The sequence below is a fragment of the Pseudonaja textilis genome, chromosome 9, assembly GCF_049901715.1.
Source record: "Pseudonaja textilis isolate UNSWEBS1 chromosome 9, rPseTex1.2, whole genome shotgun sequence".
NCBI lineage: Eukaryota > Metazoa > Chordata > Lepidosauria > Squamata > Elapidae > Pseudonaja > Pseudonaja textilis.
In genome coordinates this window covers 13,844,505-13,863,464 of record NC_141998.1, presented here as the reverse complement: position 1 = coordinate 13,863,464, position 18,960 = coordinate 13,844,505, and the positions used below count along the sequence as shown (strand labels likewise).

Genomic DNA, 18,960 nt, shown 5'->3' with positions numbered 1-18,960 from the left:
TGATACTTAAATTTTACTTTTGCCAGTGGAAGACTTAGTCATTTGGCGTACAAGTATAGAATTCTTTAGCTTCTTGTTTATAAAATTCTAGTAAGTTTCAAAATGCTTATTGTTCAGAGCTCAAAAAACATTCCGGGGTCCTTCTTTTGTAAGTCAGCAATATCATTCCCACAAAAGCCCTACCTGCTCTACCCTTGTAATGGCCACATCTGCTTCCCTATTCCGTGTCTTCCGCTCTCGAATAAGTTCATAATAAAGTTTACCAGTGCAGAAGAGAACTCGTTTGACTTGTTCTGGATTCTGTGCTGCCAGACTAGTGTCTGAGATGACACGCTGGAAATGAGTGCCTGGAAAACAGTGGAGGTTATTATTTTTTGTTATACATCAGTATACATAGTAAAATCCGCTCCAAGGAGTTTATAAAAAAGAGGAATGGGACAAATATGAGGAAGTTAACAAAAGGCAGAATTAATAGCAGGGTATCTTTTCCATAAAGGCCTGATTTTGTTGACAGTAACCACAGTATTCTTTGAAGCCACAGGATTTTTTTAAAATATCAAGATTAATGATAATTGTTGAGGTACTATGGCTCCAACTTTAAAGCTTTTGTCAAATGCATGTAGCAACGGAGCACTAATCCCTGTTCATGTATTTCTTCACAGGAAACTCCAAGTAAAAGCAAAGTGTTACGCTGCCTGTTGGAGGAACATCATAACAAAATTCATGACCTTAAACCAAGGTCTTGAGGACTGAGTCAGAGAAAAATGACAGCTCCAACTATTTTGCTACATATGAACTCTTTCCCTGGGTATCATTTAGTGATGGTGATAATTTTTCCTAGCACAGAAGACCCAGACATCCAAAACTGACTCTGTTCCTATGAAGGTTAACAGAACTTTAGGAAGGCTTGCATGCAGAGTTGTCTTTGTGACCTTGAACTTCAAGAGTTTCCTTGCCTAATTGTTCAGTCACATCTTCCTTCCTACCAAAGAAGACATTCCTCCCTAGCCCTGATCCCAAATCTACTGTACCTGCCAACATTTCATCAAAGCTGGACCGAGCTTCAGGGTGACGCAACAAGGACTTTGGAGTGAAGACTATCAGCTAAACAAAAGAGAGTGGGAGGGAGGGAGAGATAGGACCAGGGGAACACGACCCAAATCAATACTGAGGTGTAAGAACAGAAATGTTCAGAATTTAATGAAAGAACAATAATCCAAAGTTAATTATTCAAAGGTTCTATTTTTAACATCATCAGAATTGTACTCAATGTTATTAGGAGAACACTGACTAAAGAGAAATGCCAGGCACACAACCAGGATAAAGTAATTTTTCATACTTATCAGTAAGATATTTAGCAGGAATACAAAATAATAAAAGTGCTCTTTTTGGTAACAATATCTTTAGTGATAGTCAAAATTACAGGCTTAATTAATGCTCTTGCTAAATTTGATTTGATAGATTTGAGGCTGATTTTAGTTATTGTAATGTAGGTACTGATGAGTCAATACGAAATGCTTGCATCTACCTCTGTTCGTCTTTTGATTGTATTGTTTAAATTATTAAAAGGGACTGTTTTAAATACTCTGAAATATTTGATTTCAATCATTTCTTGAATAAGACTCAAATGGTGGTGAAATCCAAAATGTGCACTTGCTAGGATGCTGTAGAGATCCTAAAGTATTTGGATCTGTGGTTTAGCTTTTGGAATAGTAATATATCTGCATTAGATAAAGTACAGACAATGCTCTGAAGTAAGAAAGCCTCAAGAAGGTAAGAATAGAAAGTATGCCAGCAGATTTCATGGATTCAGTGAGAAAAGGAATCAGGCTGAGATGGCTTTAAAATACAGTCATGGATTCTGGTGGCTCTGCAGGCTTCCTATCTCAGAAGTGGTAAACCTGGATGCCAGGAGTGGGGTAGCTATGAGAAAGAGCCACAATCTTAATTCTGGGTTTCTTGGCTTTCCAAAAGCACTGAGTTAAAGGCTACTGGAATCAGGATACTGGATTGGATCCATTCTGCTAGCACTATAGAGGAAGTCCTTGTTTACCGACTATTCACTCAGTGACCTTTCAAAATTATGATAGTTCTCAACATTATGCCTGTGGTGCCCCTGCAGTCATGTAATCAAAATTCGGACCCTGGGCAGTTTGTCCACAATGACAAGGTACACTTCAGCCCACCCACTTGCTTATCTCTCCTCCAGATCTGCCCTTTTGACTGCCTGCACTTTGCCAACCTTGCTACCTTGCACCCCCAAGGCCCTGCACTCTACTGCCCTTGTTGCCCACAGCTGCTTTTGCATCTTCTTCCTCAACAAGATACACCCAGTTTGAACCTTCCTGAAGCAGCTGTAGGCAGCTGTTGGCATGCCTCAGCAGCAGCAGGAAGAAGAAAATGGTGAAAATTAGCTTTGCAAGGGAAATGCAAGTCAGGCTGGCAAGAGCAGCAGAGGGAACAGGAGCAGCAGGGGCAATGGAGTGGTAGATGCAGAGTGGCAGAGGTGACAAGATGGCAGGAATGGGGGATAGATAAGTGAATGGGGAGAGTTGGAGCGGCAATGAGAACAGCAGGATAGGAGAAGTATGAGGTCCTGGCCTAACAACTGCAACTGGAACTATTAAAATTGTCACCTCTAAGTAGGGAAGTCTTGATGTTTCACTAAAGGACTGCATCTCTTAATGGCAGAAATTCTGATCTCAGTTAGGGTTGTTAAGCGAGGACTACCTGTATTTGATACTTCCCTCATTATCTGCCAGTCAGTTCAACTGCTCTGAAAAAAGTTCTTTTCATCAGTCAGAAAAACAAGAGCTCCAGGATCATTGGGTTATAATATTTTGTAAGATACAATTTAAAATAATTTGCCTGAAAACTAAGGTATTAATATTCAGCAGAGTGTATCAGCTATGACTAGCTAATTAACTTTTAAGGCATGAATATGTATATGGCATAAAGTTCAACAAGGAAGTGAAAACATTTGACCACTGTCTTTTACTGGAAAGAGAACTCCTAGGTAGTGAACAGGGTGCTGTAAAAAATGCCAAGGAACAGAACTGGCCGGATAGTCAGAATCCACCAATAAAAACAGGCTCTTTGCAAATTAATTTTGTTTATAGTCCCCCCATCCAGCAGTGTTTTTCTTTGACTAGTGATAAGTTCAGAATTGTTTCACAAGTTATCATGTGCCACTTTCTACTTGACTTCAGGGTCTAATTAAAGCTCGAAAGCTAACATGGGGGGGGGGAGGGAGGGAGAACCCATGTCCCTCTTTGTACTAAGGAAGTCATTCTTCATACTGACTGGTTTCCGGAAGGGGAGAAGTATCTGCCGCCGCATAACATGGAAAAAGTTTGCTGGAGTGGAGCAGTTTACAACAATCCAATTGCAGTCGTACAGCTGGCGCACATCAAAGTCGTCTAGTTTCTGTAGGAAAACAATGATGGAGTTCAGAAAGGAGAAGAATTTCGTGCATTGCCAAAGTGATCAAAGAACCTGAAAATCAACTGTGAAATATATCTCTGGGACTAGGGAAGGGGGTTCCCCTTAAAAGGTGAGAGGAAGCAAGACAGCTAAACAGGGCGGGATGAGAGCCAAATTATAGTAGGACAGAGGAGGTTTTGAGGATTTTTTTCTTTGTAAGCATTTTGTTTTACAATTCTTGCATTGCCCATCTCAAACTGCTAGCAATCTGTGACACTTTTTATTTGATGGATATTGGTTAGATTTTGAATTGGGGGCTCTAATCTGCATCCTTGTAATCTCACATTGCCTACCCTGAAGTAAAGCACTGAGGTGATTACGGAGTGTTTAGGGACACATGGAGGAATTCTTCAGTCTACAACAAGACTTATCTCCCCCCCCCCCCAAAAAAAGAAAACTTCTCGGCATTCTTAGAAATGTGGCTAAGAGACGTGTGGACAGAAGGAAGTATGGCCAACAAGCACTCACAGCCAACTCACCGGGAAGACATCTGGATCATCATTGCACATTTGTAAGAATCGTTCAGGTCGAGCAGAAGAATGCTCAGGGCCCTGCAACAGATATGGGACTTCCTTGAGTAATGGCTTTTCCTTGGCTAAAGAGAACATTGAGGCAAAACTAAGCATTTCTTCCAGAAAGAGAGTTGCTATAGCGCAATGGTTAAGGTAACTGGATAGGAAGCAGGGAGAACCATGTTCAAGTCTTCTCTTAATAATGGAATTAGCTGGAGGACGTTAAGCCAGTTATTTTTTCCCTTAGCTTTCTCAATCTTGATAGAGGTAAATGAGAAATCAGCCAATGTATGATGGCTCTGAAACGCTGAACAAATGATGTAAAAAATAATAAACAAAGCAATAAAGAAATAAATCTAAATTCAAACCCCCAATTTAATATGCACTATTAGGCACTTTTCCATGTTCTAATATCAGAACAAAAGTTAATATTATTTCTCATTTTCTATTTTGTTATGCTGACACAGGCTTTAATGTTTTTAATTACCTCAACATATGTAACAATTTTCAATGCAGGGCAAATACATATATGTAGGATCTAATTTAACACAGTCTAAACATAGACATTGTCTAAATCCACCTATCAGACAGGTAAAAGGAGACTTATTAGAAAACAACACAAATGTTTCCTTACCATGCCCTCCATGCCATGGGGAAGAAGAAGTACAATGCCATTCTGCCTCACCCATTTGGCCTGCCCAGAGCAGATGAACTGGTCGATGATACACTGAGCTGTATTGTGGAAGTCGCCAAATTGAGCTTCCCAAACCACCAAAGCATTGGGACTGGCCATAGCAAAGCCCAGCTCAAATCCTGCATTGATAGAAATGGAAAGCTCTTTTGGGGGGAGGAAGATTATCAGGGAGGGATAGACTTAAAAATCAACAGTTTATATAACTTCTTTAAGTTTTAGTAGGGAAAGGACATACCTAGGACTCCGTATTCTGAGAGAGAACTATTGCAGACAGTGTAAGGAGCTTGATTTGGCCACAGATGATTCATGGGAATACAGGTTCTCTTGTCAACATTCTGATCATGCAAGACATGGTGCCGATGGCTGGAGAAGATAAAAGTGAAAATTTTATTTAAATTCCTGACAGAAAACTACTCCTCTAAATCATGGGCCTCATACTATACAGCTGTCACAGATTTCAAAGCAGCTTTGAATCTGATTTCTAGGCCCAACCTGTTGTGCAAATTGCAAAACTCTTCTATAGACAGAAGGCTGCAACTACTAATCTATACTGCAATCTCTGTAATCAAAGCCCCATAAAAGTTAAATAAAGCTCCAAAGAATACATCATTTTTTCCTATTGCATTAGGAAAGAAAAAAGGTTGTCAACAAGGATCCAAGATATCAGACCAGTGAGATAGAGGACACGGACAAGGCAGTTGTCAGTGTTCCAACTAACCAACTCCAAACCAATAAACTCCAAGACAAGCAATTCCTCAAAGTTCCATTTTATTAGAGTTGTCATATTGGCAAATCTGGGAAAACCCGAATTTGAGAGTTCCAGGTTTTCCTTTCCCAAAACAGAATCAAAGATCCATCCCCCTGCATCCATCAATCCATCACATGGCCCAATCCAATCTTCCTCCCAACTGGAGACATCCCTCCAGTCAATCCCCTCCAGGTGCAGAGCAACATGCCCTTGATTTGCTGAGAAAGAATGTTGTTATGTCTAAATTTCTACCTCACTATGAAATCCCCCCTCCCAAATACCCAGGCACTGACTGTGGCAGCCTCGAAGCTCCAAAGAGAAAAATGGCTTCCAAGGCTGACAGCAGTATTCCTACCCCATTAATTATTTAATTATTATATTAATGCACTAGTTGCCATGATCAATTACTTCTCACCAAAACTAGCCAAGAACCATATTTCAATTTCATTATATGCAGATAATGCAGATAATTAACTTCCCTGACAGGCTTATAACAGGTGCTCAAAGTTTTGGCCAATTATTTCTAGTTTTGGCTCTGGAAATGAACTACAAAAAGACCAAAGTGATAGTCTTTGTGAAATGCCATCCTATTTGGACTCCAAATAATCATTCTATCGAGCGGGCTAAATATGTTTTCCATGCCACAATCTTAAGCACAACATACAGAGAATATGTACTACAAAATGCCCAGTCAGCCACAGCCACTTTGCAATCATTTTCTATACTAAAGGGGACTGATTCACCCCAGCTGCATGCCAAGTGTACTCAGTTAAATATGAAATGCCATTGCTCCTCTAGAGTTATACTCCAATTTCTTAGGAACCTATTTCAAGTTCCTTGCTGAGTCTCAAACACATTTGTCTGCAGTGGGGATTGAGATTACTACTCGGTTACACACTTTCAGGTATTGGGTCAAAGTATACTTTGCCCTTCCTGGTCTGATATCTTGGATCTTTATCAACAACCTATTGTCTTTCCTAAAGCAACAGGAAAAAATGGTGCTTCTGGATTTTCATTAATCCAACTTTGTACATTTGTATACTGATATCCACCTAGCCTAAGCTGAGGATAATGCTAACAACATTTTGCATTTGCCCCCAAATGTTATGGATTTTCACTAAAATCCTGTATTCGTTAAAGAAAGACTACCCATGTATAGTCAACACACTTTACCTGAATGTTCCTCTTTCAACATCTTGTCCACTCAGCCGAATATGGATTCCTTCTTTAAGAAGAGAGCCAAACGCCATATATTCTGCTAAGGCCCAGTCTACAGTCCTATTGGAAACCATCTCTCCTCGTGTTTTTAGAATCCTGCTTAAACCTTTAGAGAAAAAATAATAATCTGATTGAAAACTTTAAGGTAGTATTTTCCAAAATGTATAGATGCCTTTTCAGATGCTTTGAAAGTCTGTTGCTTTGGGTAGCAAACAGTGAAGAATATTGCATCATACATCACTTCAGTAACTGAGTACCCTTCAGATGTATGTACAGAGTCTTCAACATGCTGGCTGTGGAATTTTAGGAGCTGAAATTCACATGCCTGGTAAGGCTGCTATAAATCAAAGCACAAATATAAACTGTAAAAAAAGAACAAAGACCAAGACTGAAAGATTAAGCTCCAAAGCAGAATCTATTTTCATCTTAATTTGATGACAGCTTGGATTGGCTATGAGGTAGGCCCAAATGCACTAGGATATAATACATGGAATCCTGTTAGCTATCATTAAAACATGCAAAACACAAGCAAAATACTGATTGTTCCCTTAATTCTGAACATCTATCTAAGACAGGCTTCAAGGAAACTTTGCAAAAGACCCCTCCATGCAAGTAAGATACTGCATTTTCTAATGAAATAATTAAAAAAGTAAAACTCAAGGGTTAAAAATATAGAAAACCATACCCCCATGAATGGTAAAATTTTCAACAGGAACTGAACTGGCCACCTTTCCTATATGGACCAAATCTTCTTCAGTCAAGCCGGTAGAAGGACAAGTCATGCTCCGAGGTTGGCCATCCAGGGTGAAGAAACCTGGACATTTCAGAAGATGACATAAAAAGATGCAAGGAAGACATTCACAGGAGGAGCAAGCTCTAGTTAGAACAATTCCTTTAAAAAGATGTTCCTCATTGCCAAATTTCTTTTGAGAAGGTATTTGGCAAATAAACTCTGTCCAATTAAACTACTGGATCATCCTGCCAGAGCATCTGGGAGAAGAACAAAAATTCTTTATCAAGTGCCTCTTAGTTTAATGCAAGCACATTTTGTTTATTAATAATGCTGATTACCTCTTATGATCCTTGTACAGAATTTTCAGAACTCAGAGTACTAGGCAAGGACAACTCATGTTTGTGCCAGAAACGGCAAGTGCAATCTTTTGGCCAAGAACTATTTTTTTTTCTCAATGGCCATTAGCAAGCAGACAGTAACTTACCAGGCCATGGAGAGTCTAACCAATGCTTGATGTGAAGGATTTTTTCATCCTTGGACCTGGCATGAGCCTCTTCACAGATTTTGTCATACTTGGAAATTTCCTCCTGGAATACAAAGGGAGCATAATGTAGAGATGACCCCAAGGACAAATACTATCAACACTTTACTCTAAACAAAATGCCTTCTTAGAATTATAACACATTTCTCAACCAAAACTAGTAGTAGCAATCACTGTAATTTATCTACTGGGCTGGGAATATCTGTTTCTATTTTGTCTATAATAAAGTCAGAGATTCTGCTGGGGCAAAGATGTCCCTATTTATGAAAAGTTGTTTCCAAAGTGTGTGTGTGTGTGTGTGTGTTCCTATAACAAGCCAGTTAATATACACAATGGCATATATCAAGTTAAACAAGTTTCAATAAGCTACACGATATCAGAGAAATTTTATCAGTTGCCACAGAAAAATAAGATTGTTTTACTAATCCTGGCTGCGTATTGAATGTTTCTGTACAGTGTCATTTACTGTAATATTTATAAAATGTAAAAAGTCTCTGAAATTATGAAATGTTTGATACCACAATGGGATGAGGAATATCAAGGTATCTAAGCATGGCTGGGCTACAGAATGATTGTTAAGCCATAAATGAAAGTACCTCATATTCTGGTTGATTTACTACTCCTTGTGAAATCAGAGTCTCAGCATACTTCTGTAGTACAGGTTTCTGTTTTCGGATCTGCTTATACATTAATGGCTGAGTGAACATTGGCTCGTCCATCTCATTATGCCCATTTCGCCTGTAGCACACCTTGCATGTTTGACAGGAAGAAAATTCCCAAATATTTATTCTTGACCTAAACAATTCATCTTCCCAAATTAAAAAGAAAGTTTTCAAATTCAGTAATTAGGCGGTAATGCTTGATTGAGACCAAGCATAGGTGTAAAGTGATGGCAAACGAGCAGAAATAGACAGCAACATTCCCTGGAATGTTATCAGAAAAGAAAACATTCCAGCTTTGGAAAATTTTACATTCTACTTAAACTTATCTTTCCACCATTCCATAAAACCCTTTGAAAATGATCCTCAGAGAGGTGGATATGGCCAAGTAAGGCAAGCTATTATTTATTTACTAATATAAATACCATTGACTTATGCAGACTTCCAGCTATAAACTATCCTTGTTTTCAACATGTCTATATACCATTTCAGATTCTGATTTTTATTTTTTAAACTTCATCTCTTCCTCTTGAGGAGCTAATGAACTGCATCCAGTCACAACTTTCTTAGTACTCCTCTCAACCCATTATTTCTTCCATGTATATTTGTTCTGCAGTTCAACCCTCATGAATTCTCTCTATATGTAACCAACCTGGTATAGCATATTTCTTTTTAACTGATCAGTCACTTAGCATTCATTTAGAGGTAATTTATTCTAGAGTCCCTCTCTTTTGGTTTTGCCACAGACATTTCTCAGGTCCTACATTTCCATTCTTCTCAACTCACTTTCAATTTTCTCTTGACATGCCTCTTGACACCCCACATTTCTATATAATAAAGTCCATCAAAGCCCACACATAGTTATAAATAGTCCTTGATTATGACTGTAATTGAGCCCAAAAGTTCTGTTGCTAAGTGAAACATTTGTTAAGTGAGTTTTGCCCCATTCTATGACCTTTCTTGCCACAGTTGTTAAGTGAATGGCTGCATATATTAAGTTAGTAATATGGTTGTTAAATCTGGCTTCCCCATCTCTTTTGCTTGTCAGAAAGTCTCCAAAGGGAATCATATGACCCAGGGACATTGCAACCATCACAAATGAGTCAGTTGCCAATCCCCTGAATTTTGATCACATGACCATGGGAATGCTACAACGGTTGTATAAGTGTGAAAAACGATCGTGTCACTTTTTTCAGTGCCATTGTAACTTTGAATGGTCACTAAATGAATTGTTGTAAGTTGAGGAGTACCTGTATTTTTTCCTGCTTTTAGGAAAATAGTACCCACCATCTTTCTGCTATCATTCCACATCTAAATCATTTTAAAAATACTTATTAAATAACTTATTATATAGCCCCAACTAAAAGTATCAGTTTGTCAGACAAATCAGTACTACCTACCAGATCCACAACTACATCTTTGTGGAAAGTACTTCTCCATTCAGCTGCCACATTGCACACATATACTACAGCCTCTGGATCATCAACATTGACATGGAAAATGGGTGCATTAACCACACGAGCCACATCTGTTGGATATGGGGAAGAACGGGCCATACGAGGATCGGTAGTGAATCCAATCTGAGATGACAACAGAAGCCATTTAAAAAAAATAACCATAAAGGTAATTACAAATTGTATGAGGATTTAATTAATACATCATCACTAACTCTCAGTTTTTTAGGTGATAAATGGAAAAGTTAGTTAAATGTTGAAGGAACGTCTTTTGTGGAACATTCCTTCCTGAGAATGATATGTATGTATAAAAATACTGAGACTTTAGCATGAAGCATGGATTTTAAAAGGTAATGTCCCCATTCCTAGTTCTGTCAAGAATAGTCAAAAGATGAAAACAGCACTCAGGGTGAATCAGAGGAGTTAAGAGACATATACTGTGAAAAATCTAATTTTGTTGACAATTCTAAAAACCATTCTTAACTATTTTTTCTGGAAAAGGGAAAAAATTAAACTAGCCTTAATTACGTAATTAACATTAATAATTTCTTTCCTCAAGATAGGGTTAGGATTCTTTGCTGTTTGGTGACTCAAAGCTACTTCAGCAGTGTTCCATCTTTTGTTTCATTTATTGCTAGTTCTATACTTGCAGTCTTGTAAGACTTGCATTCGGCATTTTCACTTTTGTTTGGGCACTTCTTTCTGATTCAAACAGTACTGAATGTTCTAGAACCCTAAAGCTGTTCTTTCCTACAATCTTCCCAAAGGCCATAGGTTAAAAGAGAGAAGCCCAAGACCACTGCTTTCCTATTCCAAAAGTCTTTTCACCTAGAGTAGGCGTGTCAAACTCACGTCATCACATCAGTGTCACGTGACATATCGGGACTCCCCCCCTTCACTAAAATGTGCATGGGCGTGGCCAGTGCACGACGCATCCGGCCCGTGGGCCAGGAGTTTGACAGCCCTGACCTAGAGGAATAAACAGAAACTGAAGGGAAATTTCTCAAGGATTACTCTGCAAAGGCACATAACGAGGGTCTCACCAGGGAAAGACAAGAAAAGGAATAATAAGAATTTTGCAGTAAGAAGAAGTAAGGCCTTTATTTTATACATAAGTTTCAGATAGGGTGGGTGTTAATTGATACACACAGCAATAGTTTCTCTATTCCATAGGTTCCATCCCCTCAAATTGCTCTGACAACAAACTAAACTGCCTCCTTAAAGAGGTTTTTATTATTCATTAATATCATTATATTAATATAATCATGAATGCAGCATAATGTACAGATCAATCCCCTAGTTTCATAATCATTGGTATTAAGTTTTCCTGTCAAATAAGAAAGCAAGAAACATGCGTGGGACATTCCAAATTCTTGGCTAACCATCAGGAAATCAGTCTTCATCTGATAAGTTTAACACTGAGTTAAATTTACTTCAGTTTTTTTCTCAATCAACTCTTTGATCACTTCAAAGTACCATATAAGGAGTATAAGACATACTTTTTCCACCCCCAAAAGTGGGTGGAAATGTCAGTGCGTCTTATACAGCAAATGTTGCCAAAGCCTGCCCACCCACTGCCCCCCCGCTCTTTAGCCTCTGCTTCCCAGCAATTTGCCTCTTTGCAAACAGCCCGTTTCAGCTTCAGCTTCAGTTTCAGCACCACCTGATTAGCACAAGCTGCTGACTGTTGGTTGGATCGGCCTCCCAACTATCAGCTGTTTCAGGCTGCAGGAATTGCCACTGCCTACTGCTGCCTCTGCGTGCCCCATTTTTGGCCTTTGGCCTTTTGTGTGCCCAATTTTCTGCCCATTCGAATCCCCGCTGCCCAGAATGGGCAGAAAATGGGCCGCAGAGCCGAAAACAGGGTGTGCAGAGGCTGAAAACAGGATGCGGAGGCCAAAAATGGGGCGCACAGAGGTGGCAATAGGCAATGGCAATCCCTGCAGCCTGATACAGCTGATCGTTGGGAGGCCAATCCAACCAATGATCAGCTGCTTATGCTAATCAGTCTGTGCTGAAAGCTGAAACTGAAACAGGCTGTTTGCTGCAAGGAGGCAAATTGCTGGGAGGCACATTTTTTTTCCCTTGTTTTCTTCCCCAAAAGCTAGGTGCATCTTATACTTCGGAGTGTCTTTTACTCTGAAAAATACCATAAATAAATTCAATCAAAACACTACCTTTAAAGTTCAGCTAAGAATGCAAAAAATAACATAGCTCCTAATCTGTTGCTTGTTCTTGGTAAAAAATTAAGTTAGAGAATCTGATATGGTAACAAAAGAACATGTATTTTACCTGATTGTTCACTACCACATGAACTGTCCCATGTGTTGTATAGGAAGGCAGGTCACTCAAATGGAAAGTCTCGTAAACGATCCCTTGCCCAGCAAAAGCAGCATCTCCATGCAAAAGGATTGACATAACCTTTTTAGACCAGAACAAATTAAAGACATATTAATAACTTTGGAGAATTAGGTGTCAAAGTGGCTGAAAAATGAAGCACCCACAACATTGTCACTGTAAAAACAAAAGGAAAAAGAACGCATGTACAAAACAGCAAAGAAAAGCACAAAGAAAAGGCTCATATGTGCCAGCTTACTTTCTTTCCTTCAGTATCCCCACAGTAAAATTGTTCTGCCTTTGTTTTTCCCTGAACAACAGGATCAGCAGCCTCCAAATGAGAAGGATTTGCAACCAGTGAAAGAGTGATGGTCCTGTCAGTGACACGGTTAATCCTTCGGTGATACATTCCTAAATGGTACTTTACATCCCCTGAGCCCTGAGAAAAGATAGTATTATTAGGAGGATACATTCTTTTTCAGTGAATTTTTAGAACTTCAAAATGCTACTTTGCAATTTAAAAGAAAATGAACACATATTCAAAATACATTCACAACAGAGTCTGAAATTTGAATCAGAATTAAGATAGTAGTGGGGTTGCTACTTGAATTCCTGATACTGGTGTTCACTTTGTATAATATTGATAGGATTTATCAGACTAAATCTAGCTGGTTTAAGTTGCACAGTAGAATTGTTACTCAGTCTATGAATGGCATAGTGTTTACTGTCAGGAATCACACATTTTCATTATTTTTGCTGTTTCTTGAAGTCATCTGAGATAGTTTCAGGATTCACCCCTTAAATTCAAGCTGATATGAAAGCACTTTAATGCCATGAAACCTCATTCCTGACATGCAAGAGCAATCTTGAAAACAACTGAAAAAATGTTAAGGCACAATGTTGAGGTCATACTCAATTTGTTTCAGTGACAGACACAGATGTTGTCACTGTGTTCAAAACTAAATACAGTGTCCCTTGGTACTCAACTGCTTTGAAACTCATCAAACTTGGTACTCAATGCATTTTGACGTGAACATTTTGTCCTGGTACTCATTATTTGTTTGGTACTCAATGCAGAAGCTAGAATTTGTCAGTGTCAGCTGCCTTGTGACTCACTGTATTATTCCTTATGGGAAAAAATGGTTTGGTACTCATCATTTTTGCTACTTGCTGCACCCCTGGAACCAATTAATGAGGGGTACTGAGGTTCCACTGTACAGTTGTTATTAACTAATATGAAGAAAGTTCCTGTCAAATAAAGTGTATAATCCCAGTAAAAGTTAAACTCACTTCATCTGCAGCTTCTAGCTTAGAATCAAACTGGCAGAAAATTTGCTCCAACTCCTTTCTGATAACATTGGCAAGAACATTGAGACGCCCTCTAGAAAATCAAAACCATATTTAGTCAGATACTACATGGAATTCATTGTCTGCTGTAGGAGAAATAATCATTTTGATTAATAAATTAAATCAAATATGACTTAAATAAGGTTTCAATTACTATTTATGGCAACCCTATATCCTATCAACATTTGAAAAAAGTGGGCCTTTGGACTGAAAAAAGAGCAAAATCATAAAAATGAATCACAAGAATACAGTTCAGAATGTTTTGACTGAAAGGCAGGTTGAAATTTGGGGTACACTCTCTTGACAGCTTCACTCTCTTCAGTTTCTTCCAAGGACAACTTTACCTGTGAGGCATTCCCATGATAACATAATCCACTCCTTTTTCACTTGACTTGTCAATTATTGTTTTTAAAGCAGGAATCAGAACCTCACAGCCTTCCAAACCAAACCGTTTCTCAGAAGACCACTTTCTGTGCAGGAACTCCTCAAATCTGGAAAACAGAGATGCTGTTTAAAGATACCTGTCATGTAATCTGAATGAGTGCCCGGGCTCTTCGGCAAACCCATACTAATATGCATCCCTCCTGTCCTTGTGAGGAGGGGATGTGGATATAAATTGTACTGCTCTTATGATCTTTCTTACTGCATCACAGGAGTGAGCCTGGGAAGTGTTGCTGCCCTTACAGAATGAAATGTGGAATAACTTGGAGACACTGATTAGTGGATTGTCTGCTTTTCTTCCTCCTGCCCCTGCCCCAAGTGTTACCTATCAGGAGAAAAACTAATCACCATTTGCTCTCCTGAATGAATGGTAGTCTGGGTGACTACTTCAACAAATCCTGCTACTCCATAGCTCTCATGAACAGCCAAAGTCAGAAACTTTATTGTGTGTTACAAAAATCTTATAATGTAATTAGACTGTTTGCCTTACTCTGAAATGACCAGATAGGCTTCATGGATCTTGGAAGAGGTCAAGCTTATGGCACTTGTGGCTGTACAATTACTCCAAGCTAGGTTCTTGCTTGACCCCTCCTTCCAGCCTAGATGGCAGTTTTCCAACAGTTACCCATCTTTACTCATTATCCAAGAACAGTTCTATACTGCCAATTGAAAGATTAGCCACTGTTTCAACACTGATCAAGAGTGATGGGAACTACAGTCTAAACATATATGGAGAAATTTTCCATGAGATATGAGCTTTCATGAATGTCATTACTGACACTTTGTGGGATTATAAATATGGCTAGGGTGGAACATTTACATCTCAATTTACTGAAGGTGTTATGTCCTCGTGTCTATGAAATATGAAACTAGGAAAGCTTAAAACTGAACCTAATTCTTCTACTACCTGTAACTTCAACCAATGGCAGTTATGCAAGTTAACAAAAAAGAAATACCTGGTTGAACGCACTAGCCTGGCCAGCAGGGTGCGCTTCTCCTCATTGGAGAACTGCATGATACCAGGCGTTTCAAACTTCTGCCTTATCCATTGACATTGCTCAAGATCATTAATAAACATGAATTCTACTCCAATGTGCTGACAGTAAGCCATCTGTTAAAGAAAGGAAAGATGCAAGTTGGAGTAGAAGATTCAATCATTTCCAAGCACAAATTAAAATCTTACTTTATTTGAGCTATGTCTTAATTTTATTCATAAGTTTTTCTCTTTCTGAAAACCAAGTTAATACTGTGATGATTAAGTCAATATAGTCTAAGCCAGATAATGAAGGTTCAGATAAACCAGCATTTTAGTTCAAGTACTGACACATCAAATCCAACAAATTACCTACTAGTTAGACATTATATTATTCTTGAAAAATGTAAATAGTCAAGATTTGGCAACTGAAGACTGCGCAATTCTATTTAATTATAAGACAAAAAGTTACATTTAGTTATAAATTGAAAAGTTAGTTATTTCCAAGATCTTCAATTATCAGTGAACATCAGGGGACCACCAAGTGGAAATTTCAGATATAGCACCCAATTTTTCCTAGGAAAACATAGTTGGTTATTGATTTACATATACAAGCTGCTGCACAGAAACCTTGATATGCTTTGGAAGGGGTCTGGTTTACATGAGACATTGACAAAAAGGGATGGTTTAAAATTTGCAGGAGCATGGCTGTGGCATTTCTTTAAAAAGAGCTCTGTGTGTTTCTTTTTCTTTAGTCTTCTAGCAAAAAATTGCCTGTAAAGAACTTGGCTGCTTTAAGGGACAGACTTATTAAAGAAGCTGCACTTTAATGAGAATGGCCTGCTGTTTTCAAAGTTATGAGGAATCTGGAAAAAAGCTGTAGTTGCTTTAAAAACGCATATTCCCATATTTTCCAAAGTACCTCTTTTTAATCATTTTCAAAGCAAGCACAGTTCTGTTGTTCAGTGCACTCTATAATCTGAATATTTGCTAAAATCAAAGGAAGATAAACTTAGGTGCAAAGTGCTCTTGAAGCCAGAAATTTGAAAATGACTGAATTTACACTCCAGGTAACTGATAAATACTGTGCCAGGGAGGGGTGGAGTAGAGGGACTACAAACAGAAACAGAGAATGTTTGAAAGAAATGGCATTTAAACAACTTTGCTGGAAATTATTTTTAGCCAGAGTCGTGACACAGAGAATATGAGCTGGGGCAGAGAATTATTCCCTTCATCAGAAAGTACTGCTATTAATAAAAGATAGAAATTAGAAGCTGGCTTATCGGGAAGGGGAGAACTCCAAAACCCAGAATGGGAAGCTGGGCCACAGAAAAAACACTGCTAATGAGGTAGCTGATGTTTTGTTTTCTACAGAAGGCAATTACAGCAGAGTCCTAAATGATTAAAATGACCTTGAGATACTGGGTTTTGTTTTTGCTTTCCAATTCCATTTCCTTCCTCTTTTCATTTTTTTGAGAGTCAGCAACAGCTTTTTTTCTATTTTTTTTAGCAGAGTCACCCATTATTATTAAAGGAAATTATGTGACTGCCAGGAAACAAAGGAAGAAAAGTGCTTCCCTTGGAAATGTCCATTTAAAACTTTTATATGTGAGAATTTTTCCACAACGCATCCTTTTTTAGAATGGAGAACTCACTAGAACAGCTTTGCTCTTTCCTGATTGTTTTTCAGGGTATGGGGAAACCATGTTATAGTTTTTATTTTACAGATTTCTAAAATAGTGGCTGGGCTTGCATAACATGAGGGCTGAAATGGGTCTTAGCTGTTGTTCTGACCCAACCCTGTTACCAGCAAGAAAATCTCAAACAAATGCAGCATCTCAAACCTTCTCAGCTTTAATCTACAAATAAACTTCTTTGTAGATAAAAGATGGCTTGCAGCCAATTAGTCCAACCAGAAAAGCTTTGACAGAATTCTTCAGATAAGCCGGAGTCTCTACACACAATGCTGGGTCCTTAGAGTGTTTTTGCTTTCTACAAAGGCAAAAACCTTTTGAAACCAGGCTTATATTCCCTGGAGGGAGGGGCCATTACGTTGCATCCTACTCTGAATTGCCTGTACTGCTCCAGCTGTTCTCTTCTATGAATCATCCTGTGCTCACGCACACTTGGCACAGGCTCCTTGGGAACCTCCTCATCACTGCTGCCAGCCCCCACAATCCCTGAAGGCAGCAGTCCACTCCCTGATGGTCCCGGCCCCTCATCCGAGTCCTCACTCTCCTCCACCATCCGCACCTGCTGCTGGCTAACCACAACAGCTATTTGTATTTCACAGCAGTAGGAAAGCCAGTTAGTTTATCCATTTATAGTTCAGTGTTTAGGAATTCAGGCAGTTGGGCTCCTTTGGTAAACCATGGTTAATTATGCAGCAGAATGTTGTACAAACATGGCTACCTAATTTGATAATGAATATCTAGTAGCCTCATAATTTATTTCCCTAAAAAGATTCATAAGATTATACAGGACATTATTATACGTGTTTCCATAAGCTAAAATATTCTTTTATTCATATCAAAGCTTGCAGGTCTTCTCTGTGGCAGGTCTGATGATGTCCACTCTACAGAACAATCTTCCTCCTATATTATGTAAGATTGCAAGTGCTGGCATATTCTTTTGCTGTTTTCCCCTAGTTACCAAAAAAGTATTCCTTATTATTATTCCCTGATTTCAAAAATGCTAAGCTTTCTTTCTTACCTCCAAACGACGGATGATTTCCCGGAGTGGAAGAGCGGACTCATTTCCTCCAATGAAAGTTGTAGTTGGCAAGTGAAAGACTTTGTCAAGATCCGATTCATCTAGACCATAAAACCCTGCAGAATTTTGCATAGGTAGCAGAAGGCAAAGGAGGATTGGGGAAGGTGTTCGGTTCAGGACAGTTGTTACACAGGAACCAGGTTTTTGGTAGAGATAGGGAGGGACAAGAAAAGCAGCACAAAGTAAGCATGAAGGAGGTTTGTTTGAATAAAACACGAGCAGGAATTAAAATATTGGACAGGTAAAGTAAGAACAAAAGAAGTATAAAAGTCACGCAGCATATGAACGTAAGAAATATACTTGCCACGAAAAATTGGTAATTAAACCCAGGGAAGTGATTAACACAAAATTTAGACTTCCACACATACATTTGTAGAACATATGGGGTACAAGTATAGCAAACACATAGTGCCACCACATTCCACCACATATTCAAAATTAAAATAAACTGAAAGAGGAAATGAAGAGTTAAAGGACCAATTTCCCAAAACCAAAAGTATGAAAAGCCGCAGGATGATACAGGGTTCTGCAGAGGACTCTCCTGAATAGCTCACTACAAGGAACAAGGATTTTATAACAAAATGGTCTCTATGTAAGCAAAACTCTTTCTACAAGCCTCACAAACACTTTGACTTCTGGAAATCTCGAAAGTATTAAAGAGCTATTACCAAACATTCCTTCCCACACTTGCTATATATGATGGTGTAGCTAGACTATAACAGGACTAACATTAGCATATTTTTGCTAGAATAATTAAAAATTGTTCTGCAATTGTTCATTGATGATCAGATAGCTTTGAAAGCTGGAACGATGACAGAAATGGAAACTTTCAGAAGTGCCAATTCTGTACTGCAACCTAGTAAGAACAGGCAACTACCATAGACAAATTTGAAATTATCCCTCACCTTCACGTCAACTAAATGCTAAACCCAAAACTATAAAGGACAAATCTAACAGAACTAAATTATCACAAAATACAAAAGAAACTAGAAAGAAGATCCCTAGTTATATAAAAGGCCAAAATCATATAAAGGCCAAATTCCTGACG

The 18,960-nt window shown here is 38.6% G+C and overlaps 1 protein-coding gene across 5 annotated transcripts in view; it reads right to left on the bottom strand.

Annotated features, from left to right (window-relative positions):
• Positions 1–18,960, bottom strand: part of OGDH (oxoglutarate dehydrogenase) — a 47,150-nt gene that overhangs the window by 6,762 nt on the left and 21,428 nt on the right. For all 5 annotated transcript variants that reach the window (XM_087938924.1, XM_087938927.1, XM_026718050.2 and 2 more), the window contains 17 exons: positions 17,853–17,968; positions 15,124–15,278; positions 14,071–14,217; positions 13,670–13,760; positions 12,639–12,818; positions 12,335–12,463; positions 9,989–10,168; positions 8,526–8,678; positions 7,873–7,975; positions 7,341–7,469; positions 6,611–6,761; positions 4,925–5,052; positions 4,630–4,808; positions 3,963–4,034; positions 3,304–3,426; positions 1,032–1,104; positions 184–347 (listed from right to left, as the gene is read on the bottom strand). In XM_087938924.1, the coding sequence (XP_087795050.1) occupies positions 184–347; positions 1,032–1,104; positions 3,304–3,426; positions 3,963–4,034; positions 4,630–4,808; positions 4,925–5,052; positions 6,611–6,761; positions 7,341–7,469; positions 7,873–7,975; positions 8,526–8,678; positions 9,989–10,168; positions 12,335–12,463; positions 12,639–12,818; positions 13,670–13,760; positions 14,071–14,217; positions 15,124–15,278; positions 17,853–17,968 (2,273 nt within the window). The remainder of the gene's footprint in view (positions 1–183; positions 348–1,031; positions 1,105–3,303; positions 3,427–3,962; positions 4,035–4,629; positions 4,809–4,924; positions 5,053–6,610; positions 6,762–7,340; positions 7,470–7,872; positions 7,976–8,525; positions 8,679–9,988; positions 10,169–12,334; positions 12,464–12,638; positions 12,819–13,669; positions 13,761–14,070; positions 14,218–15,123; positions 15,279–17,852; positions 17,969–18,960) is intronic.